We start from the raw sequence: 23,101 nt of genomic DNA on the forward strand, positions 1-23,101 counted from the left end.
ATGTCCCGTTGGTAGGATAGTCAATGGTAGATCGTCCAGTTTGTTTTCCAATGATTGCACGTTGTCCAATAAATTCAGAGGGTAGTGGTGGTTTACCATCTCGTCTGCAAATTCTTACAAGGCACCCCGCCCTCCTCCCCCTTTTTCTCTGTCTTTTCTTCACGCTGATGACGGGGATTTGATCCTTGTCTCGACAAAGCAGTATTTCCTCCGCGTCGGACTCATTAGAGAAAAAATATTTGTCCAGTTTGAGGAGAGTAACCGCTGTACTGATGTCCAGAAGCTCTTTTCGGTCATAAGAGATGGTAGCAACAACATTATGTACAAAATGAGTTTACAGCAATGCGAGAAAAAAAATAAAAAAAATAGCACAGTTGGTTAGGAGCCTGTAAAACGGCAGCCCTCCCCCCCGGCACCATTATTGAATTGTACATTGTACACATTGCCCAGAGAAGTTCAGAGAAGCACAGTACCTTCCTGGTCAGAGACCTTCACTTTAATCATATCTATCTGCTTCTCCCTGAAACAGTGAGCAGCTGTAAGGACAAATCTAGGTGTAACAAGGGCACCCATGCAAGAGCTATGCTCATTTCCGACCTGAATGGAAGAAGGAGAAATAGATAAATACTGTAGCATGCCTACACGGTAGCTGCATAGTAGTTCCTCTTTCATGTAAAATGTTTCTCTAAGATCTATTTGTTGTTAATTGACTCACCAAGACAGAGATTGTGACTACCCAAGGGTATTCTTGCCGTTTGGATGTAGTGGAATCATCACCATCGCGGTCCCAGGATAGACCACACAGGTTTACACTGTTACTCTCATCTATAGAGAAGCAGAGAGAGAAAAAACACACCTATGATCTTGTACAACAATGTGCATTAATTAAATTTGTACACACTACATGAACACCCATGCAATACTACACTGACTTATAATCATCTTGAACAAGGATGTCAGTTTGGTGTCATCCCTTAGTTTGTAGAAATGCTTTTCTGAACTCTTCTTCGACACCAACTTGTTGATTTCCTCCTCGTTCATTTCTGCCCCCACACCGAAAACATAAATATCTGAAAGAAAAGCGACAGACAGCTTATGATATCTACGACACGTGTCCTTCACCTCTTATTTCCTGTGTGTTGATCTTTTTTTAAATTTCTCCTTGAGTTTAAGTATTCACATTGGTTGAGTTCCTGCCCGACTACATTGCATCCAGCAAACAGGGGACGTCCTAAGGACATTTGGCCATGTTCCCATGAGGTCCCTTTTAGGTATTCAGAGAGAAGTTATCCCACTGTCCCATCCATTCTGAGAATGTTCTAGGAACATTAAAACATTAAATTAACCTTGGGACCATAAATGGACGCTCAGTACAGGTCCCGGTTTGGTCGCAGAATAACGTTATAATAAGTCCACTAGGGAACGTTACAAATAGGTTCCTATTTGGTTCTGACAAGACGTTGTCCTTGAGACATTCAATGACCACAAGGGGACATTGCAGACAGGTCATGGCTTGTTACAGATGGAACTTTACTTAAACTTTACATGACCATTAGGGAATATTACAAAAAGATCCCCAGGAGGTTGGAATAGGACATTATATTCAGGATATTCAGAAAACACAAGGTGACATCCAGTACAGGTCCTGGTTTCCTCTCAATAGAATGTCACAATAAGGTCTTTGAATGACCCTTAGGGAACAACCCTGTTTGGCTCTGACAGAACGTTCTTCTCATGACATTCAACGACCACACAAGCATGTTCCATGCATGTCCTAGTTTGCTTACACCGGGACGTTGTGTCATGGTCCCCAAGAGGGTTATGTTCCAGACATGTCATCAAGGACATTTTTATAGGGGCCTCCCAAGTGGCGCAGTGGACTACGGCTGCATCACAGTGCTAGCTGTGCCACTCGAGATTCTGGGTTTGAGTCCAGGCTCTGTCGCATCCTGGCGCGACTGGGAGACCCATGGGGCAGCGCACAATTTGCCCAGCGTTGTCAGGGTTAGGGGAGGGTTTGGCCGCAGGGATGTCCTTGTCCCATCACGCACTAGCGACTCCTGTGGCAGACTGGCAGACAGTGCACGCTGACACGGTCGCAAGGTGTACGGTGCTTCCCCCGACACATTGGTGCGGCTGGCTTCCGGGTCAAGTGGGCATTGTGTCAAGAAGCAGTGCGGCTTGGTTGGGCTGTGTTTCGGAGGACGCACTGCTCTCGACCTTCGCCTCTCCTGAGTCCGTACGGGAGTTGCAGTGATGAGACAAGACTGTAACTACCAATTGGATACCATGAAAATTGGGGCGAAAAAGGGTTAAAAAATGTTTTATTAAAATAAAAAAGGACGTTTTTGAACGTTCTCAGGACACTCTGTACCAGTCCTCAGGATGTCAAATGATGGTCACAGGGGAACATTCTCTGGAAGATTTTTGTCTAGTTCCCTGTAAGTTACCAGGATGTCACTAAAGACCATGTCAGGTCTTTTTGGGGCATTCTCAGGACATTAATTTGACTAATCATTAGGACATTGCATGATGGTCCCAAGGGAACGTTCTCTTGGGGACTACTTCCTCCAAGACGGCGTAGCAGTGTAGACGTCTTTGCCCTGTCGTGTCCCGTGTCCCTTGTATATATCTTTTTACATCTTTTTCTTCGCATATCTTTTAAAAATACTTTCTTAAACCTCAACTTCTAAATACTCAACTGCAACCCGCCTCACCCAATGTGGCGTGGATCTGCTTTTTTTCTAAAGTATTTCTATTTACTTCTGATCTGGAATCCATCTACTGAAGATAGCCAGCTAACTGCCTACCAGCTATCAGTTAGCAAACCATTGCTAGCGGTCATCAGCTAACCTTTAGCTCGGAAAGCTCTCGCTAGTTCGAACAACGTGACTAAAACCAGAGCATAACGGACCTATTTCTCTCCATATCCCCGGATTCCTACCGCAAACTCTGAACATTTTCATCTGGATCTTCGCAACTAGCTAACCACAATCCCGGGTGACCACTCCTGGCTAGCGTCTCCATCCCGGAGCAGGCACCGGAGCAGGCACCAATTAGCCTGAAGCTAATTAGCCTGAAGCTAGGGCTCCTGTGCTACCACTGAAGCCCACTCCTGGGCTACAAGACCCGGACCCATTTACTGCCGGTACGGAGCACGGAACCCCGCCTATCCTCTACGACTGGAATACCGACATAATCTGCCCGGGGACTCCAACAGGCCCCTCAGGCGTGACGCCCGCTGAAGGCCCATTCTGCTAACCTACTAGGCCTGTTAGCTACCTAGAGCTACCTGGAACCCTACTAATTCCACGACTGGTCTATCGACGTCACCGCACGAAGAGGCAAAAACAGACTTCCCCCCCATCGCGACGTCCCCCAAAGGCTAACTTGCCTGCCCCGGTCTGCTAACTGCTTGCTTATCTTGCAGCTAGCGCAGCCAGGAAGCTAGCACCAGTTAGCAAACACAATTCTACAATTCACAACCTCTCTTTCGCCATCGCTATCCGGCTTGGATTCTCTGTCGACACGACCACGTCTGGTTTGCAGACGTGCCCTCAACCGGTGCCCTCAACCGGCCTCCGTCTGAGCAGACCCCCTCCGTCTGAGCAGACCACCCCCCCGGGCTACTAACTTTAAACGCGTGCTAGCTTAGTGGAGGCCTCACTACTCCATCTACGGCTGCCCCCTAGACACTATGATCACTTGGCTACATAGCTGATGCCTGCTTGACTGTCCATTAATTCACGGTACTCCATTCTGTTTATTTGTGTTTTATCTGTCGGCTCTGTGCCTTAACTCAGGATCTGTGTGTAGTTAATCCGACCCTCTCTGCCCAGTCGTCGCCATTTTTACCTTCTGTTGCTGTGTTAGCTGACTAGCTGCTGTTATTTCACCTGCTGTTTTAGCTATCTCTCCCAATCATGACCTGCAATCACTTTATGCCTTATTGTATGTCTCTCTCTAATATCAATATGCCTTACATACTGTTGTTCAGGCTAGTTATCATTGTTTGGTTTGCAATGGACCCCGTAGTTCCACTCTCCGTACCTCTGATACCTCCTTTGTCCCACCCCCCACACATGCGGTGACCTCACCCATTGAGACCAGCATGTCCAGAGATACAACCTCTCTTATCATCACCCAGTGCCTGGGCTTGCCTCCGCTGTACCCGTGCCCCACCATACCCTGGTCTGCACATTATGCCCAGAATCTATTCTACCACGCCCATAAATCTGCTCCTTTTATTCCTTGTCCCCAACGCTCTAGGCGACCAGTTTTGATAGCCTTTAGCCGCACCCTCATCCTACTACTCCTCTGTTCCTCGGGTGATGTGGAGGTAAACCCAGGCCCTGCATGTCCCCAGTCACCCTCATTTGTTGACTTCTGTGATCGAAAAAACCTTGGCCTCATGCATGTCAACATCAGAAGCCTCCTCCCCAAGTTTGTCTTACTCACCGCTTTAGCACACTCTGCCAACCCTGATGTCCTTGCCGTGTCTGAATCCTGGCTTAGGAAGGCCACCAAAAACTCTGAGATTTCCATACCCAACTATAACAATTTCCATCAAGATAGAACTGCCAAAGGGGGAGGAGTTGCAATCTACTGCAGAGATAGCCTGCAAAGTTCTGTCATACTTTCCAAGTCTATGCCCAAACAGTTCGAACTTCTAATTTTAAAAATTAATCTCTCCAGAAATAAGTCTCTCACTGTTGCCGCCTGCTACCGACCCCCCTCAGCTCCCAGCTGTGCCCTGGACACCATTTGTGAATTGATCGCTCCCCATCTAGCTTCAGAGTTTGTTCTGTTAGGTGACCTAAACTGGGATATGCTTAACACCCCGGCAGTATTACAATCTAAGCTTGATGCCCTCAATCTCACACAAATCATCAAGGAACCCACCAGGTACAACCCTAAATCCGTAAACATGGGCACCCTAATAGACATTATCCTGACCAACTTGCCCTCCAAATACACCTCTGCTGTCTTCAATCAAGATCTCAGCGATCACTGCCTCATTGCCTGTATCCGCCACGGGTCCACGGTCAAACGACCACCCCTCATCTCTGTCAAACGCTCCCTGAAACACTTCTGCGAGCAGGCCTTTCTAATCCACCTGGCCCGGGTACCCTGGAAGGATATTGACCACATCCCGTCAGTTGAGGATGCCTGGTCATTCTTTAAAAGTTACTTCCTCACCATATTAGACAAGCACGCTCCGTTCAAAAAATGCAGAACCAAGAACAGATATAGCCCTTGGTTCACTCCAGACCTGACTGCCCTCGACCAGCACAAAAACATCCTGTGGCGAACTGCAATAGCATCGAAGAGCCCCCGTGATATGCAACTGTTCAGGGAAGTCAGGAACCAATACACGCAGTCAGTCAGGAAAGCAAAGGCCAGCTTTTTCAAGCAGAAATTTGCATCCTGTAGCTCTAACTCCAAAAAGTTCTGGGATACTGTAAAGTCCATGGAAAACAAGAGCACCTCCTCCCAGCTGCCCACTGCACTGAGGCTAGATAACACGGTCACCACTGATAAGTCCGTGATAATCGAAAACTTCAACAAACATTTCTCAATGGCTGGCCATGCCTTCCACCTGGCGACTCCAACCTTGGCCAACAGCCCCGCCCCCCCCCGCTGCTACTCGCCCAAGCCTCCCCAGCTTCTCCTTTACCCATATCCAGATAGCAGATGTTCTGAAAGAGCTGGAAAACCTGGACCCATACAAATCAGCTGGGCTTGACAATCTGGGCCCCCTATTTCTGAAACTGTCCGCTGCCATTGTCGCACCCCCTATTACCAGCCTGTTCAACCTCTCCTTCGTATCATCTGAGATCCCCAAGGATTGGAAAGCTGCCGCTGTCATCCCCCTCTTCAAAGGGGGAGACACCCTGGACCCAAACTGTTACAGACCTATATCCATCCTGCCCTGCCTAGCCAAGGTCTTCGAAAGCCAAGTCAACAAACAGATCACTGACCATCTCGAATCCCACCGTACCTTCTCCGCTGTGCAATCCGGTTTCCGAGCCGGTCACGGGTGCACCTCAGCCACGCTCAAGGTACTAAACGATATCATAACCGCCATCGATAAAAGACATTACTGTGCAGCCGTCTTCATCGACCTGGCCAAGGCTTTCGACTCTGTCAATCACCATATTCTTATCGGCAGACTCAATAGCCTCGGTTTTTCTAATGACTGCCTTGCCTGGTTCACCAACTACTTTGCAGACAGAGTTCAGTGTGTCAAATCGGAGGGCATGTTGTCCGGTCCTCTGGCAGTCTCTATGGGGGTGCCACAGGGATCAATTCTCGGGCCAACTCTTTTCTCTGTATACATCAATGATGTCGCTCTTGCTGCGGGTGATTCTTTGATCCACCAATACGCAGATGACGCCATTCGGTATACAGCCCTTCTATGGACACTGTGTTAGCAAACCTCCAAACGAGCTTCAACGCCATACAACACTCCTTCCGTGGCCTCGAACTGCTCTTAAATGCTAGTAAAACTAAATGCATGAACTTCAACCGATCGCTGCCCGCACCCGCCCGTCCAACTAGCATCACTACTCTGGGCGGTTCTGAATATGCGGGAAAACTACAAATACCTAGGTGTCTGGCTAGACTGTAAACTCTCCTTCCAGACTCACATTAAGTATTTCCAATCCAAAGTTACATCGAGAATTGGCTTCCTATTTCGCAACAAAGCCTCCTTCACTCATGCTGCCAAACATACCCTCGTAAAACTGACTATCCTACCGATCCTCGACTTCGGCGATGTAATTTACAAAATAGCCTCCAACACTCTACTCAGCAAATTGGATGCAGTCTATCACAGTGCCATCCGTTTTGTCACCAAAGCCCAATATACTACCCAACACTGCGACCTGTATGCTCTCGTTGGCTGGTTCTCGCTACATATTCGTTGCCAAACCCACTGGTTCCAGGTCATCTATAAGTCTTTTCTAGGTAAAGCTCCATCTTAGCTCACTGTTCACCATAGCAACATCCATCCATAGCAGGCGCTCTAGCAGGTATATTTCTCTAGTCATCCCCAAAGCCAACACCTCCTTTGGCCGCCTTTCCTTCCAGTTCTCTGCTGCCAATGACTGGAACGAATTGCAAAAATCACTGAAGTTGGAGACTTATATCTCCCTCCCTAACTCACTAAAAGCCTTCATTTCTCAGAACAAGAATAGACTGACGAGTTTCAGAAAAAAGTTCTTTGTTTCTAGCCATTTTGAGCCTTTAATCAAACCCACAAATGCTGATGCTCCAGATACTCAACTAGTCGAAAGGTCCGCTTTATTGTTTCTTTAAATCAGGACACAGTTTTCAGCTGTGCTAACATAATTGCAAAAGGGTTTTCTAATGATCAATTAGCCTTTTAAAATGATAAGCTTGGATTAGGCTCTTGGGCTCCCAATTGGCGCAGTGGTCTAAGGCACTGCATCTCAGCTAGAGGCGTCACTATAGACAACTTGGTTCGAATCCAGACTGTATCACAACAGGTCCCAGACGTGCCGTGATTGGGAGTCCCATAGGGCGGTGAACAATTGGCCCTGCGTCGTCTGAGTTTGGCCGGTGTAGGCCGTCATTGTAAATAAGATTTGGTTCTTAACGGACTTGCCTAGTTAAATAAAGGTTCAATCAAAAAAATATATAATAATAATAATTATCTAACACAACGTGCCATTGGAACAAAGGAGTGATGGTTGCTGATAATGGGCATTTGTACGCCTCTGTAGATATTCCATAAAAAAATCAGCCGTTTCCAGCTACAATAGTCATTAACAACATTAACCATGTCTACACTGTATTTCTGATCAATTTGCTGTTATTTTAACGGACAAAAACATGGACATTTCTAAGTGACCCCAAACTTTTGACCGGTGGAGAGATATAAGAAAGATCAGGTAACTTTTATATTTTTTTACCTTTATTTAACCTCTTGTTTCGGCACTCCATATACATACACTCAGCAAAAAAAGAAACATCCTCTCACTGTCAACTGCGTTTATTTTCAGCAAACTTAACATGTGTAAATATTTGTATGAACATAACAAGATTCAACAACTAAGACTTAAACTGAACAAGTTCCACAGACATGCGACTAACAGAAATTGAATAATGTGTCCCTGAACAAAGGGGGGGGGGGGGTCAAAATCAAAAGTAACAGTCAGTATCTGGTGTGGCCACCAGGTACATTAAGTACTGCAGTGCATCTTCTCCTCATGGACTGCACCAGATTTGCCAGTTCTTGCTGTGAGATGTTGCCCCACTCTTCCACCAAGGCACGTGCAAGTTCCCGGACATTTCTGGGGAGAATGGCCCTGGCCCTAGCCCTCTGATCCAACAGGTCCCAGACATGCTCAATGGGATTGACATCCAGGCTCTTCGCTGGCAATGGCAGAACACTGACATTCCTGTCTTGCAGGAAATCACACACAGAACAAGCAGTATGGCTGGTGGCATTGTCATGCTGGAGGGTCATGTCAGGATGAGCCTGCAGGAAGGGTACCACATGAGGGAGGAGGATGTCTTCCCTGTAATGCACAGCGTTAAGATTACCTGCAATGACAAGCTCAGTCCGATGATGCTGTGACACACCGCCCCAGACCATGACGGACCCTCCACCTCCAAATTGATCCCTCTCCAGAGTACAGGCCTCGGTGTAACGCTCATTCCTTCGACGATAAACGTGAATCCGACCATCACCCCTGGTGAGACAAAACCGCGACTCGTCAGTGAAGAGCACTTTTTGCCAGTCCTGTCTGGTCCAGCGACGGTGGGTTTGTGCCCATAGGCGACGTTGTTGCCAGTGATGTCTGGTGAGGACCTGCCTTACAACAGGCCTACAAGCCCTCAGTCCAGCCTCTCTCAGCCTATTGCGGACAGTGTGAGCACTGATGGAGGGATTGTGCGTTCCTGGTGTAACTCGGGCAGTTGTTGTTGCCATCCTGTACCTGTCCCGCAGGTGTGATGTTCGGATGTACCGATCCTGTGCAGGTGTTGTTACACGTGGTCTGCCACTGCGAGGACGATCAGCTGTCTGTCCTCCCTGTAGCGCTGTCTTAGGCGTCTCACAGTATGGAAATTGCAATTTATTGCCCTGGCCACATCTGCACTCCTCATGCCTCCTTGCAGCATGCCCAAGGCACGTTCACGCAGACGAGCAGGGACCCTGGGCATCTTTCTTTTGGTGTTTTCAGAGTCAGTAGAAAGGCCTCTTTAGTGTCCTAAGTTTTCATAACTGTGACTTTAATTGCATACCGTCTGTAAGCTGCTAGTGTCTTAACGACCGTTCCACAGGTGCCTGTTCATTAATTGTTTATGGTTCATTGAACAAGCATGGGAAACAGTGTTTAAACCATTTACAATGAAGATCTGTGAAGTTACTTGGATTTTTACGAATTATCATTGAAAGACACTGTCCTGAAAAAGGGAAGTTTATTTTTTGCTTAGTTTACATTGCATTCGTTAAGTATAAAGACACCTTGACTTCTTCCACATTACAGCCTTATTCTAAAATGTATTATTGTTTTTTTGTCCTTACCAATCTACACACAATACCCGATAATGACAAAGCAAGCTTGGCAAACCGGTATTTGGCGAGTTTCTCCCATTCTTCTCTGCAGATCCTCTCAGGCCCTGTCAGGTTGGATGGGGAGTGTTACTACACAGCTATTTTCAGGTCTCTCCTGAGATGTTTGATCGGGTTCAAGTCTGGGCTCTGGCTGGGCCACTCAAGGACATTCAGAGACTTGTTGTTATCCTGTTGGAAGGTGAACCTTTGCCCCAGTCTGAGGTCCTGAGCGCTCTGGAGCAGGATTTCATCAAGGATCTCTCTGTACATTGCTCCGATCATCTTTCCCTCGATCCTGACAAGTCTCTCAGTCTCTGCCGCTGAAAAACATCCCCACAGCATGATGCTGCTACCACCATGCTTGACTGAAGGGATGGTGCCAGGTTTCCTCCCAACGTGACGCTTGGCATTCAGGCCAAAGAGTTCAAAGAGAATGTATCTCATGGTCTGAGAGTATTTATCTAGGGGCGGCAGGTAGCCTACTCTTTGGAGCGTTGGGCCAGTAACTGAAAGGTTGCTGGATCGAATCCCCGAGCTGACAAGGTAAAAATCTGTGGTTCTGCCCCTGAACAAGGCAGTTAACCCACTGTTCCCTGGTAGGTCGACATTGTAAATAAGGATTTGTTCTTAACTGACTTGCCTACTGAATAAATTTAATTAAATTTAAAAAAATGTGGTCTTTTGGCAAACTCCAAGCAGGCTGTCATGTGCCTTTTACTGAGGAGTGGCTTCCGACTGGCCACTCTACCATAAAGGCCTGATTGGTGGAGTACTGCAGAGATGGTTGTCCTTCCATATCCACATAGGAACTCTGGAGCTCTGTCAAAGTGACCATCTGGTTCTTGGTCACCTCCCTGACTAAGACCCTTGGTCACCTTCCTGACTACGGCCCTTGGTCACCTCCCTGACTACGGCCCTTGGTCACCTCCCTGACTAAGGCCCTTCTCCCCCGATTGCTCAGTTTGGCCAGGCGGCCAGATCTAGGAAGAGTCTTGGTGGTTCCAAACGTCTTCCATTTAAGAATGATTGAGGCCACTGTGTTCTTGGTAACATTTTTTGGTACCCTTCCCCAGATCTGTGCCTCGACACAGTCCTGTCTCGGAGCTCTACGGACAATTCCTTCGACCTCATGGTTTGGTTTTTGCTCTGACATGCACTGTCAACTAACTGTAGTACCTTTTCAGTGGTGTAAAGACCTTAAGTAAAAATACTTTAAAGTACTACTTAAGTTGTTGTTTGGGGGGTATCTGTATTTTATTTTACTATTTATATTTCTGACACTTTTACTCCACTACATTACTAAAGAAAATAATGTACTTTTTACTCCATACATTTTCCCTAACACCCAAAAGTACACGTTACATTTTGAATGCTTAGGATTGATTATCTGTAAATCAAAAAAACAACAAAATCGTGCCGTCTGGTTTGCTTAATATAAGTAATTTGAATTGATTTTGATACTTAAGTATATTTTAGCAATTACATTTACTTTTCATACTTAAGCATATTTAAAAAAAATACTTAACTCAACTCAAGTAGGATTTTACTGGGTGACTTTCACTTTTACTTGAGTCATTTTCTATTAAGGTATCTTTACTTTTACTCAAGTATGACAATTGGGTTGTTTTTCCACCACTGGACCTTATATTAGACAGGTGTGTGCCTTTCCAAATCATGTCCAATCAATTGAAAATACCACAGGTTGACACCAGTCAATGATGATCAATGGAAACAGGATGCACCTGAGCTTAATTTCGAGTCTCATAGCAAAGGGTCTGAATACTTATGTAAAGGTATTTCTTTTTTCTTTTTTTATACATTTTCAAAAAAATATAAAAACCTGTTTTCGCTTCGTCATTATGGGGTATTGTAGACTGCTGAAAAAAAGATGTAATTAATTTAAGAATAAGGCTGTAACAAAATATGGCAAAAATCAAGCTGTTTGAATAATTTCCGAAGGCACTGTATTTCCATTCAACTGGTACCAGGGGACTTTAAGACAAGTCTTGTGAGGCCTGTGGGTGTCTTAGAGCAAAACAACCGACACGTTTGTGAGAGTCTCACCTTTGCTCATATTACAATACAGACAGAAGTTAGCAAATCGGCTGTACCGACTTCAGACGAGTAGCTTGAAGGTGAACACCGTCGTGTTCGTGAGAGTCCCATCGTTCAAGAGAGCGGTCACGATACAGATTTTGTGAGAAGACCGATTTTTGGGATGACTCATGGTCTGACAAACACCCTCTTTCTCTGTCACCTTTCACCGCAGATGTGGAAGTGTGACATAGGCGGATGCGGTTGATTGAGACGCATGCAATGCAGATAACTATCTTAAACTGACAGATTTTTATGGGGATGTTTTTATTATGCTAATTAGATTTCAGCGGGGGCGCGGACATCGACCTTAAAGCACGGTGAAGTTATTCATTTCACTTTGGATGATGTATAAATACACCCAGTCACTACAAAGACAAAAGGCGTCCTTCCTAATTCAGTTGCTGAAGAGGCAGGAAATTGCTTAGGGATTTCACCATGGGAATTAGAGTTTAATGGCTGTGATCGGAGAAAATTGAGGATGGATTAACAACATTGTAGTTACTCCACAACATTAATTTAACTGACAGAGTGAAAAGGAAGCCTGTCCAGGTTAAAAAATATTCCAAAACATGCATCCCGTTTGCAACAAGGCATTAAAGTAATAGTGCAAAAAATGTGGCAAAGCAATTAACTTTCTGTCCTGAAAGCAAAGTGTTATGTTTAGGGTAAATCCAATACAACAAATTACTGAGTACCACTCTCCATATTTTCAAGCATAGTGGTGGCTGCATCATGTGATGGGTATGCTTGTAATCGTTAAGGACTGGGGTGTTTTTCAGGATTAAAAAAACAAACCATGGAGCTAAACGCTGGAAAAATCCTAGAGGAAAATCTGGTTCCGTCTGCTTTCCAGTAGACACTGGGAGAAGAATTCATCTTTCAGCAGGACAATAACCTAAAACCCAAGCCCAAATCTACACTGGAGTTGATAACCAAGAAGACAGTGAACGTTCAACTTAGTTTTGGTCGAGTTACAGTTTTGACTTCAATCTTTCAATCTGCTTGAAAATCTATGGCAAGACCTGAAAATAGTTGTCTAGCAATGAACAACAACCAATTTGACAGAGCTTGAAGAATTTTGAAAAGAATAATAGGCAAATTTTGCACAATCCCGGTGTGGAAAGACTTACCCAGAAAGTCTCACAGCTGTAATTGTTGCCAAAGGTGATTCTAACATGTATTGAGTCAGGGTGTTGAATACTTATCTAATCAACATATATTCTTATTATTTTTCATGACAAGAGTATTTTGTGTAGATTGTTGACCAAAAAATGACAATTCAATCCATAGATAATCCCACTTTGTAATAACAACAAAATGGGGAAAAAGTCAAGCGGTGTGAATACTTTCTGAAGGCACCGTAACAATGGTTTTACTTGTTTGGCTTTGCTTGTTTGAAAGACAAAAGCGTTCAATCAAGAACTTGGTCAAGTGGGCGGGGCTACATAAGGTGGCAAGAGCACATTTATAACAAGATTGTTCAGCAGTTGATCTTACCCAGATATTTCTGCCAGTCTTTGCCATGTATTTCTTCCATCAGGTTCCTAATCCTGATAACAGTGGGCTCTGCACTTCCCCCCATGTTAGTCTTGCCTGCAGGAATGGCGAGAATTAAATACATTAAATCTACCTTGAATTGTATTATACAGTGGGGAGAACAAGTATTTGATACACTGCCGATTTTGCAGGTTTTCCTACTTACAAAGCATGTAGAGGTCGGTCATTTTTATCATAGGTACACTTCAACTGTGAGAGACGGAATCTAAAACAAAAACCCAGAAAATCACATTATATGATTTTTAAGTAATTAATTTGCATTTTATTGCATGACATAATTATTTGATCACCTACCAACCAGTAAGAATTCCGCCTCTCACAGACCTGTTAGTTTTTCTTTAAGAAGCCCTCCTGTTCTCCACTCATTACCTGTATTAACTGCACCTGTTTGAACTCGTTACCTTTATAAAAGACACCTGTCCACACACTCAATCAAACAAACAGACTCCGACCTCTCCACAATGGCCAAGACCAGAGAGCTGTGTAAGGACATCAGGGATAAAATTGTAGACCTGCACAAGGCTGGGATGGCCTAAAGGAAAATAGGCAAGCAGCTTGGTGAGAAGGCAACAACTGTTGACGCAATTATTAGAAAATGGAAGAAGTTCAAGATGACGGTCAATCACCCTCGGTCTGGGGCTCCATGCAAGATCTCACCTCGTGGGGCATCAATGATCATGAGGAAGGTGAGGGATCAGCTCAGAACTACACGGCAGGACCTGGTCAATGACCTGAAGAGAGCTGGGACCACAGTCTCAAAGAAAACCATTAGTAACACACTACGCCGTCATGGATTAAAATCCTGCAGCGCACGCAAGGTCCCCCTGCTCAAGCCAGCGCATGTCCAGGCCCATCTGAAGTTTGCCAATGACCATCTGGATGATCCAGAGGAGGAATGGGAGAAGGTCATGTGGTCTGATGAAGCAAAAATAGAGCTTTTTGGTCTAAACTCCACTCGCCGTGTTTGGAGGAAGAAGAAGGATGAGTACAACCCCAAGAACACCATCCCAACCATGAAGCATGGAGGTGGAAACATCCTTCTTTGGGGATGCTTTTCTGCAAAGGGGACAGGACGACTGCACCGTATTGAGGGGAGGATGGATGGGGCCATGTATCGCGAGACCTTGGCCAACAACCTCCTTCCCTCAGTAAGAGCATTGAAGATGGGTCGTGGCTGGGTCTTCCAGCATGACAACGACCCAAAACACACAGCCAGGGCAACTAAGGAGTGGCTCCGTAAGAAGCATCTCAAGGTCCTGGAGTGGCCTAGCCAGTCTCCAGACATGAACCCAATAGAACATCTTTGGAGGGAGCTGAAAGTCCGTATTGCCCAGCGACAGCCCCGAAACCTGAAGGATCTGGAGAAGGTCTGTATGGAGGAGTGGGCCAAAATCCCTGCTGCAGTGTGTGCAAACCTGGTCAAGAACTACAGGAAACGTATGATCTCTGAAATTGCAAACAAAGGTTTCTGTACCAAATGTTAAGTTCTGCTTTTCTGATGTATCAAAAACTTATGTCATGCAATAAAATGCTAATTAATTACTTAAAAATCATACAATGGGATTTTCTGGATTTTTGTTTTAGATTCCGTCTCTCATAGTTGAAGTGTACCTTTGATAAAAAATTACAGACCTCTACATGCTTTGTAAGTAGGAAAACCTGCAAAATCGGCAGTGTATCAAATACACATGTTCTCCCCACTGTACATTCACACATGCAGTACCAGTCAAATATTTGGACACACCTACTCATTCAAGGGTTTTTCTTTATTTTTTCTATTTTCTACATTGTAAAATAATAGTGAAGACATCAAAACTATGAAACACATATGGAATTATGTATTAATCATAAAGTGTTAAATAAAAATATATTTGAGATTTGAGATTCTTCAAAGCAGCCCCAATTTGCCTTGATGGCAGCTTTGCACACTCTTGGCATTCTCTCAACCAGCTTCACCTGGAATGCTTTTCCAGGAATGAGTTCCCACATATGCTGAGCACTTGTTGGTTGCTTTTCCTTCACTCTGCGGTCCAACTCATCCCAAACCATCTCAATTGGGTTGAGGTCGTGTGATTGGAGGCCAAGTCATCTGATATAGCACTCCATCACTCTCCTTCTTGGTCAAATAGCCCTTACAGCAATTACACCTGTCGGTGTGTTGGGTCATTGTTGAAAAAACAAATGATAAGTCTCTTCTTAATGGTGTCCTTTAGTAGTGGTTTCTTTGCAGCAATTCGAGCATGAAGGCCTGATTCACACAGTGTCCTCTGAACAGTTGATGTTGAGATGTGTCTGTTACTTGAACTCTGTGAAGCATTTCTTTGGGCTATTTCTGAGGCTGGAAACCCTAATGAACTTATCCTCCGCAGCAGAGGTAACTCTGGGTCTTCCTTTCCTATGGCGGTCCTCATGAGAGCCAGTTTCATCATAGCGTTTTTGCGACTGCACTTGAAGAAACTTTCAAAGTCCTTGAAATTTTCCGTATTTCCGAGAGTCTTGTTTCTCTTGCTTATTTGAGCTGTTCTTGCCATAATATGGACTTGGTATTTTAACAAATAGGGCTATCTTCTGTATACCACCCTTACCTTGTCACAACACAACTGATTGGCTCAAACACATTAAGAAGGAAATAATTTCCACAAATTAACTTTTAACAAGGCACACCTGTTAATAGAAATTCATTCCAGGTGACTACATCATGAAGCTGGTTGAAAGAATGCCAAGAGTGTGCAAAGCTGTCATCAAGGCAAAGGGTGGCTACTTTGAAAAATCTCAAATATAAAATATATTTTCATTTGTTTAACACTTGATTGGTTACTACATGACTCCATATGTGTTATTTCATAGTTTTGATGTCTTCACTATTATTCTATGATGTAGAAAATGTTTAAAAAGCCTTGAATGAGTAGGTGTGTCCAAACTTTGACTGGTGCACGCACACTTGTTTTACTTTCCTTGTGGGGACCAAACAATTGATTCCCATTCAAAATCCTATTTTCCTTAACCCTAAAACTAACCCCAAACACCTAAAACCTAACCCTAATTGTAACCCTAAACCTAACACCTAAACCTAAAATATCCTTTTCCCTTGTGGGGACCGGGAAATGTCCACACTAACTGTGAGGACTTATGTTCCCCACAAGGATAGTAAAACCAAATACACACACACAACAACATTACCATCTGTAAACATAATAATGGCCTGCTGTGTGTCTTCAAGCTCATTTCGTTCCTTAAAGACAGCCATCTTTTCATGGATTTTTTTAAATACCTTAGAGAGGTTACTTCCAGTACCATTTAATTTACCTGTTGAAGGAGGAAATCTTACTCTGAGAACTATGCATTGCCACCAACATGTTTGCCAGTCAGACATAAAAGGGAAAAAAACTAACAATAATACATAATTTATTTACATACTGTAGATTGTGATGGTCAAATAACAAAAACCGTGTCCTTACCATAGGTGACATTATTTAAGTTCTGTAAAACCATGTCTGAGTGTGAGGAAGGAGAGAAGATATCAACAATCTCATTGACCTCAGAAGCAAAGCTCAGAATTCCGTACCTCGGGATGACTTCAAAAAAAGATATCTGCCCAGTCAAAAATGGAGAGGAGGAAGTGTGAGAGAAAAGAAACACAACCAAAGCATAACAAAAGAAAAGTTTCTTGATATCAAAACAAATAACTGATCATTTGTACTGCAATTGTGTTACTTGAAAGTAAAGTATTGTACGCATGACTAAGTCGCTTTGGATAAAAGCATCTGCTAAATGGCATATATTATTATACACTGCTCAAAAAAATAAAGGGAACACTAAAATAACACATCCTAGATCTGAATGAATGAACTATTCTTATTAAATACTTTTTTCTTTACATAGTTGAATGTGCTGACAACAAAATCACACACAAATTATCAATGGAAATCAAATTTATCAACCCATGGAGGTCTGGATTTGGAGTCACACTCAAAATTAAAGTGGAAAACCACACTACAGGCTGATCCAACTTTGATGTAATGCCCTTAAAACAAGTCAAAATGAGGCTCAGTAGTGTGTGTGGCCTCCACGTGCCTGTATGACCTCCCTACAATGCCTGGGCATGCTCCTGATGAGGTGGCGGATGGTCTCCTGAGGGATCTCCTCCCAGACCTGGACTAAAGCATCCGCGGACTCCTGGACAGTCTGTGGTGCAACGTGGCGTTGGTGGATGGAGCGAGACATGATGTCCCAGATGTGCTCAATTGGATTCAGGTCTGGGGAACGGGCGGGCCAGTCCATAGCATCAATGCCTTCCTCTTGCAGGAACTTCTGACACACTCCAGCCACATGAGGTCTAGCATTGTCTTGCATTAGGAGGAACCCAGGGCCAACCGCACCAGCATATGGTCTCACAAGGGGTCTGAGGATCTCATCTCGGTACCTAATGGCAGTCAGGCTACCTCTGGCGAAATGCCACCCCACACCATGACTGACCCACCGCCAAACCGGTCATGCTGGAGGATGTTGCAGGCAGCAGAACGTTCTCCACGGCGTCTCCAGACTGTCACGTCTGTCACATGTGCTCAGTGTGAACCTGCTTTCATCTGTGAAGAGCACAGGGCACCAGTGGCGAATGTGCCAATCTTGGTGTTCTCTGGCAAATGCCAAACGTCCTGCACGGTGTTGGGCTGTAAGCACAACCCCCACCTGTGGACGTCAGGCCCTCACACCACCCTCATGGAGTCTGTTTCTGACCGTTTGAGCAGACACATGCACATTTGTGACCTGCTGGAGGTCATTTTGCAGGGCTCAGGCAGTGCTCCTCCTTGCACAAAGGCGGAGGTAGCGGTCCTGCTGCTGGGTTGTTGCCCTCCTACGGCCTCCTCCACGTCTCCTGATGTACTGGCCTGTCTCCTGGTAGCGCCTCCATGCTCTGGACACTACGCTGACACACACAGCAAACCTTCTTGCCACAGCTCGCATTGATGTGCCATCCTGGATGAGCTGCACTACCTGAGCCACTTGTGTGGGTTGTAGACTCCGTCTCATGCTACCACTAGAGTGAAAGCACCGTCAGCATTCAAAAGTGACCAAAACATCAGCCAGGAAGCATAGGAACTGAGAAGTGGTCTGTGGTCACCACCTGCAGAACCACTCCTTTATTGGGGGTGTCTTGCTAATTGCCTATAATTTCCACCTGTTGTCTATTCCATTTGCACAACAGCATGTGAAATTTATTGTCAATCAGTGTTGCTTCCTAAGTGGACAGTTTGATTTCACAGAAGTGTGATTGACTTGGAGTTACATTGTGTTGTTTAAGTGTTCCCTTTATTTTTTTGAGCAGTGTATATTACTAAGGGCCTTAATCAGACTTGAGATAAGTAGACTTAACATGGACATGAGTCAATAAAACATGGACTCAAGTCAACATCGTATTACTTAAATCCATGTTAAGTAAACTTTCCTCAAGTCTGAATAGGGCCCTAAATGTATTGTAAAGATTGTACAACAGATCTGAGCTGTCCGTTTGTCTTAATACTAGTAATACTGTACCTGGTTGATGAGGGCTGTAACACAGTTTTTGGCCACAGTAAAATTATCTCTGCTTATGCTCCCTGAATTATCCAGAGCAATGTAGATGTGGAGCTTGCCTCCCTGCCTCATCTGGATGGACCTTTGTACTTGCTGCCCATCAGCTGAAAGACAATATTCAATTGGCATGGTTCAGATTTCAAAGCAAAAAAAATGTAGCACGGGGTGTATAAAACAAAACTAAAAGAGGAACAATGTCGTTCACTACATATGGGTCTTGGCAACTCACTATTGTCATCCAGGCCAGATATGGCCAGACGATTCTCGAGGGATGTAGAGAAGTACTTGGACACCTCCTCTGGAGTGTCATAGTAGTTTTTACCTGTAAAATGTAACTGTTCAAACTGTACGTATCTAGTTAAACTGCTTCTTACTGCATCTGTGTATTATGTGTTACATGGATTTATTGACAATGTGAGGGATGGGTTTATGGTTCCTCACTGTAACAGACAGGCTCAGTTCCTGACCAGTCTCCACCCTCCAGGCATATCCGCTCCTTCGATCCCAGCAGCATCAGTCCTAAAGAACATTCATAGCTCACCCGGTCACCTATATCAAGCATATTTCCATTGCGCTTGGCCCCCGGGGGAACGCCAGGGTCACGGCAATGTCCAGCTAGGGTGTGGGATAAGGTGGAGTAAGATAAGGAAACAATGGACCGGAGGAATTACCTTTACATACAAAAACCTTACCTTTAGAAAACACGTTATTACAATAGACTAATGCTCTGTGCCATTTTGAACACAGTCAGCTCTACATCTGAGATGCAGACGTCCCCTATGTCTTACAGTCCTCATGACCTAATCAACCCTTAAAGGCCCGATGCAGCCATTTTTATCTCATTACAAGTAATTTCTCTGTAACAATTAAGTACCTTATTGTGATTGTTTTCAATTGAAATGGTCAAAAAGAAACATAAATAGCTTCTTAGCAAAGACCAATTTTTCAAGCAAGAATTTTGCTAGGACTGTGGGAGTGGCCTGAGTGGGAAGGGGGAAACAAAACATGTGTTGTTATTGGCAGAGAGGTTTGGAACTCTCTTTCTTATTGGTCTATTAAGTAATTTACCACATGGTGATGTCACCATGGAAGGCCAAAACTCCATCCCACCAAAACAGGCAGAAATATCAGGTGGTTTTGTCAATCAACAATTACACTAAAAGGGCATCATCATCATTTTCACAATTTCACAGTGTTATTCCAACATAATAGTGTGGAAATATACATAAAAGACAGGAAAATGTTTTTGACTGCACAGGGCCTTTCAGGATCTCTGGGGGTTGGTAAAGGGATTTGTAAGAGTTTGGACTAAAGAGATCTTTTCACTTACAGCCATGATCACAGATAGGCGTGTCACCACTCCACTTCCCATTACTCTGGCAGACTCTGGAGGCGGAGCCGGCAAAAGCGTAACCGTCATGGCATTCATAAGTGGTCTGGTCCCCAACAACATACCGCAATAGACCAGGAGACACCTCACCATTTCTCAGCTCACTGGGATCAGGGCATGTCATGACTGTTGGGAGCGAGATAGAGGGAGAATATTAGTGAATATTCTTTTTTATTTTATTTATTTAACTAGGCAAGTCAGTTAAGAACAAATTCTGATTTACAATGATGGCCTACCAAAAGGCCCCCTTGCGGGGACGGGGGCTGGGATTAAAAATAAAATAAATAAAAATATAGGACAAAACACACATCACGACAAGAGAGACAACATAACATAAAGAGAGACCTAAGACAACAATGGCAGCAACACATGACAACACAGTATGGTAGCAACACAACATGGCAGCAACACAAAACAGGGTACAAACATTATTGGGCACAGACAACAGCAGAAAGGGCAAGAAGGTAGAGACAACAATACATCACGCAAAGCAGCCACAACTGTCAGTAAAAGTGTCCATGATTGAGTCTTTGAATGAAGAGATTGAGATAAAACTGTCCAGTTTGAGTGTTGTTGCAGCTCGTTCCAATCGCTAGCTAGATGAGCGATCCAGGGATGTGTGTGCTTTGAGGACCATTAACAGAATGTGACTGGCAGAATGGGTGTTGTACGTGGAGGATGAGGGCTGCAGTAGACATCTCAGATAGGGGGGAGTGAGGCCTAAGAGGGTTTATAAATAAGCATCAACCAGTGGGTCTTGCAACAGGTATGCAGAGATGATCAGTTTACAGAGGAGTGTAGAGTGCAGTGATGTGTCCTGTAAGGAACATTGGTGGCAAATCTGATGGTCGAAGGGTAAATAACATCTAGCCGCTCGAGAGCAGCCACCTGCCGATCTATAAATGATGTCTCCATAATCTAGCATGGGTAGGATGGTCATCTGAATCAGGGTTAGTTTGGCAGCTGGAGTGAAAGAGTAGCGATTACGATAGAGGAAACCAAGTCTAGATTTATCTTTAGCCTGCAGCTTTGATATGTGCTGAGAGAAGGGCCGTGTACCGTCTAGCCATACTCCCAAGTACTTGTATGAGGTGACTACCTCAAGCTCTAAACCCTCAGGAGGTAGTAATCACACCTGTGGGGAGAGAGGCAGTCCTCTTACCAAACCACATGACCTTTGTTTTGGAGGTGTTCAGAACAAGGTTAAGGGCAGAGAAAGCTTGTTGGACACTAAGGACGCTTTGTTGTAGAGCATTTAACACAAAATCTGTGGATGGGCCAGCTGAGTATAAGACTATCATCTGCATATAAATGGATGAGAGATCTTCCTACTGCCTGAGCTATATTGTTGATGTGAGATAGCAGATGTTGACTTTATACACTGCACTCTTTGAGAGAGGTAGTTAACAAACCAGGCCAAAGACCCCTCAGAGACCCCAATACTACTTAGCCGGCCCACAAGAATGGAATGGTCTACCGTATCAAAAGCTTTGGCCAAGTCAATAAAAATAGCAGCAGAACATTGCTTAGAATCAAGGGCAACATCATTGAGGACCTTTATGGTTGCAGTGACACATCCATAACCTGAAGGGAAACCAGATTGCATACCAAAGAGAATACTATAGACATCAAGAAATTCAGTCAGTTGATTATTGAGAAGTTTTTGAAACACTTTTGATAAACAGGGCAAAATAGAAATAGGCCTATAACAGTTAGGATCAGCTTTATCTATCCCTTTAAAAAAAGGACGAACCGTGGCTGCCTTCCAAGCAATGGAAACCTCCTTAGAGAGGAGAGGCAGGTAAAAAAAGGTCAGAGAGAGGCATGGCGATTATATGGGCAGCAACTGTAAAGAAGGAAGGGTTTAAACCATCTGGCCAAGATGTTTTTTGGGGGTCAAGTTTAAGGAGCTCCTTTAGCACCTTGGACTCAGTGATCGCCTGCAGGGAGAAACTTTGTAGCGGGGCAGGGGAAAAAGAGGGAGGAGCATCGGGGCTAGTCACATTAGAAGGGGTGGGAGATGAGGAAATGTTGGACGGGCAAGGAGGCATGGAGTCCAATAGAAATCCTGACTAAATAAAGTGGTGATTAAAAAGCTCAGCCATGTGCTTCTTGTCAGTAACAACCACATCATCAACTTTAAGGGAAACGGGCAGCTGTGATATATTTTTGTATTATTTATAAGCTTATTTGGACAGGGACAATGTACAACAACAAAAATAAGTACAAAAAAAAAGGCAGATAAATGATGCTTTGCACCAGATTTAGCTAACAGCTCATTTCCATCATTCTCTGGGCAGGTGAACATATAAACATGAAAACATTTGTCACGTTCCTGACCTATTTCTGTTAGTTTGTTGAATGTGTTAGTTGGTCAGGACGTGAGTTTGGGTGGGCATTCTATGTTTTCTGTTTCTATGTTGGTTTAAGGGTTGCCTGGTATGGCTCTTAGAGGCAGGTGTTTTGCGTTTTCCTCTAATTGAGAGTCATATTTAGGTAGGTTGTTTCACAGTGTTCGTTGTGGGTGGTTGTCTCCTGTGTCAGTGTTTGTCGCACCATACGGGACTGTTCGGTTTGTTTGTACATCGTTCTTTTTGTGTAGTCTATTTTTCCCTGTTCGTGCGTTCTTCGTGTTTTATGTAAGTTCGTATAGTTCAGGTCTGTCTACACATTCGTTTTGTTATTTTGTTAGTTACTTCAAGTATAGTTCGTTTTCTGTCTTCGTTGTTTTGTCGTGTCTTAATAAATCATGTAATTTCACAACGCTGCACCTTGGTTCAATCACTACTCCTCCTCTTCGGTTGAAGAGGAGGAGGACTACCGTTACAACATTATATACAAACAGACAAAATACAGTGCTTTCGGGAAGTATTCAGACCCCTTCCCTTTTCCCAAAT

At 44.3% G+C, this 23,101-nt stretch overlaps 1 protein-coding gene across 3 annotated transcripts in view; it reads right to left on the reverse strand.

Moving 5' to 3' along the window:
• The window catches only part of LOC129813851 (complement factor B-like), a 37,146-nt gene that overhangs the window by 9,026 nt on the left and 5,019 nt on the right, over positions 1–23,101 (reverse strand). For 2 of the 3 annotated variants that reach the window (XM_055866424.1, XM_055866423.1), the window contains exons 3-12: positions 20,145–20,330; positions 19,256–19,429; positions 19,044–19,136; positions 18,776–18,918; positions 16,699–16,831; positions 16,421–16,546; positions 13,181–13,276; positions 933–1,070; positions 716–825; positions 474–597 (exon numbers count right to left, since the gene is read on the reverse strand). In XM_055866424.1, the coding sequence (XP_055722399.1) occupies positions 474–597; positions 716–825; positions 933–1,070; positions 13,181–13,276; positions 16,421–16,546; positions 16,699–16,831; positions 18,776–18,918; positions 19,044–19,136; positions 19,256–19,429; positions 20,145–20,330 (1,323 nt within the window). The remainder of the gene's footprint in view (positions 1–473; positions 598–715; positions 826–932; positions 1,071–13,180; positions 13,277–16,420; positions 16,547–16,698; positions 16,832–18,775; positions 18,919–19,043; positions 19,137–19,255; positions 19,430–20,144; positions 20,331–23,101) is intronic. The other variant, XM_055866425.1, reaches the window with a different exon arrangement.

This window comes from Salvelinus fontinalis, chromosome 17 (genome assembly GCF_029448725.1).
Source record: "Salvelinus fontinalis isolate EN_2023a chromosome 17, ASM2944872v1, whole genome shotgun sequence".
Taxonomy (NCBI): domain Eukaryota; kingdom Metazoa; phylum Chordata; class Actinopteri; order Salmoniformes; family Salmonidae; genus Salvelinus; species Salvelinus fontinalis.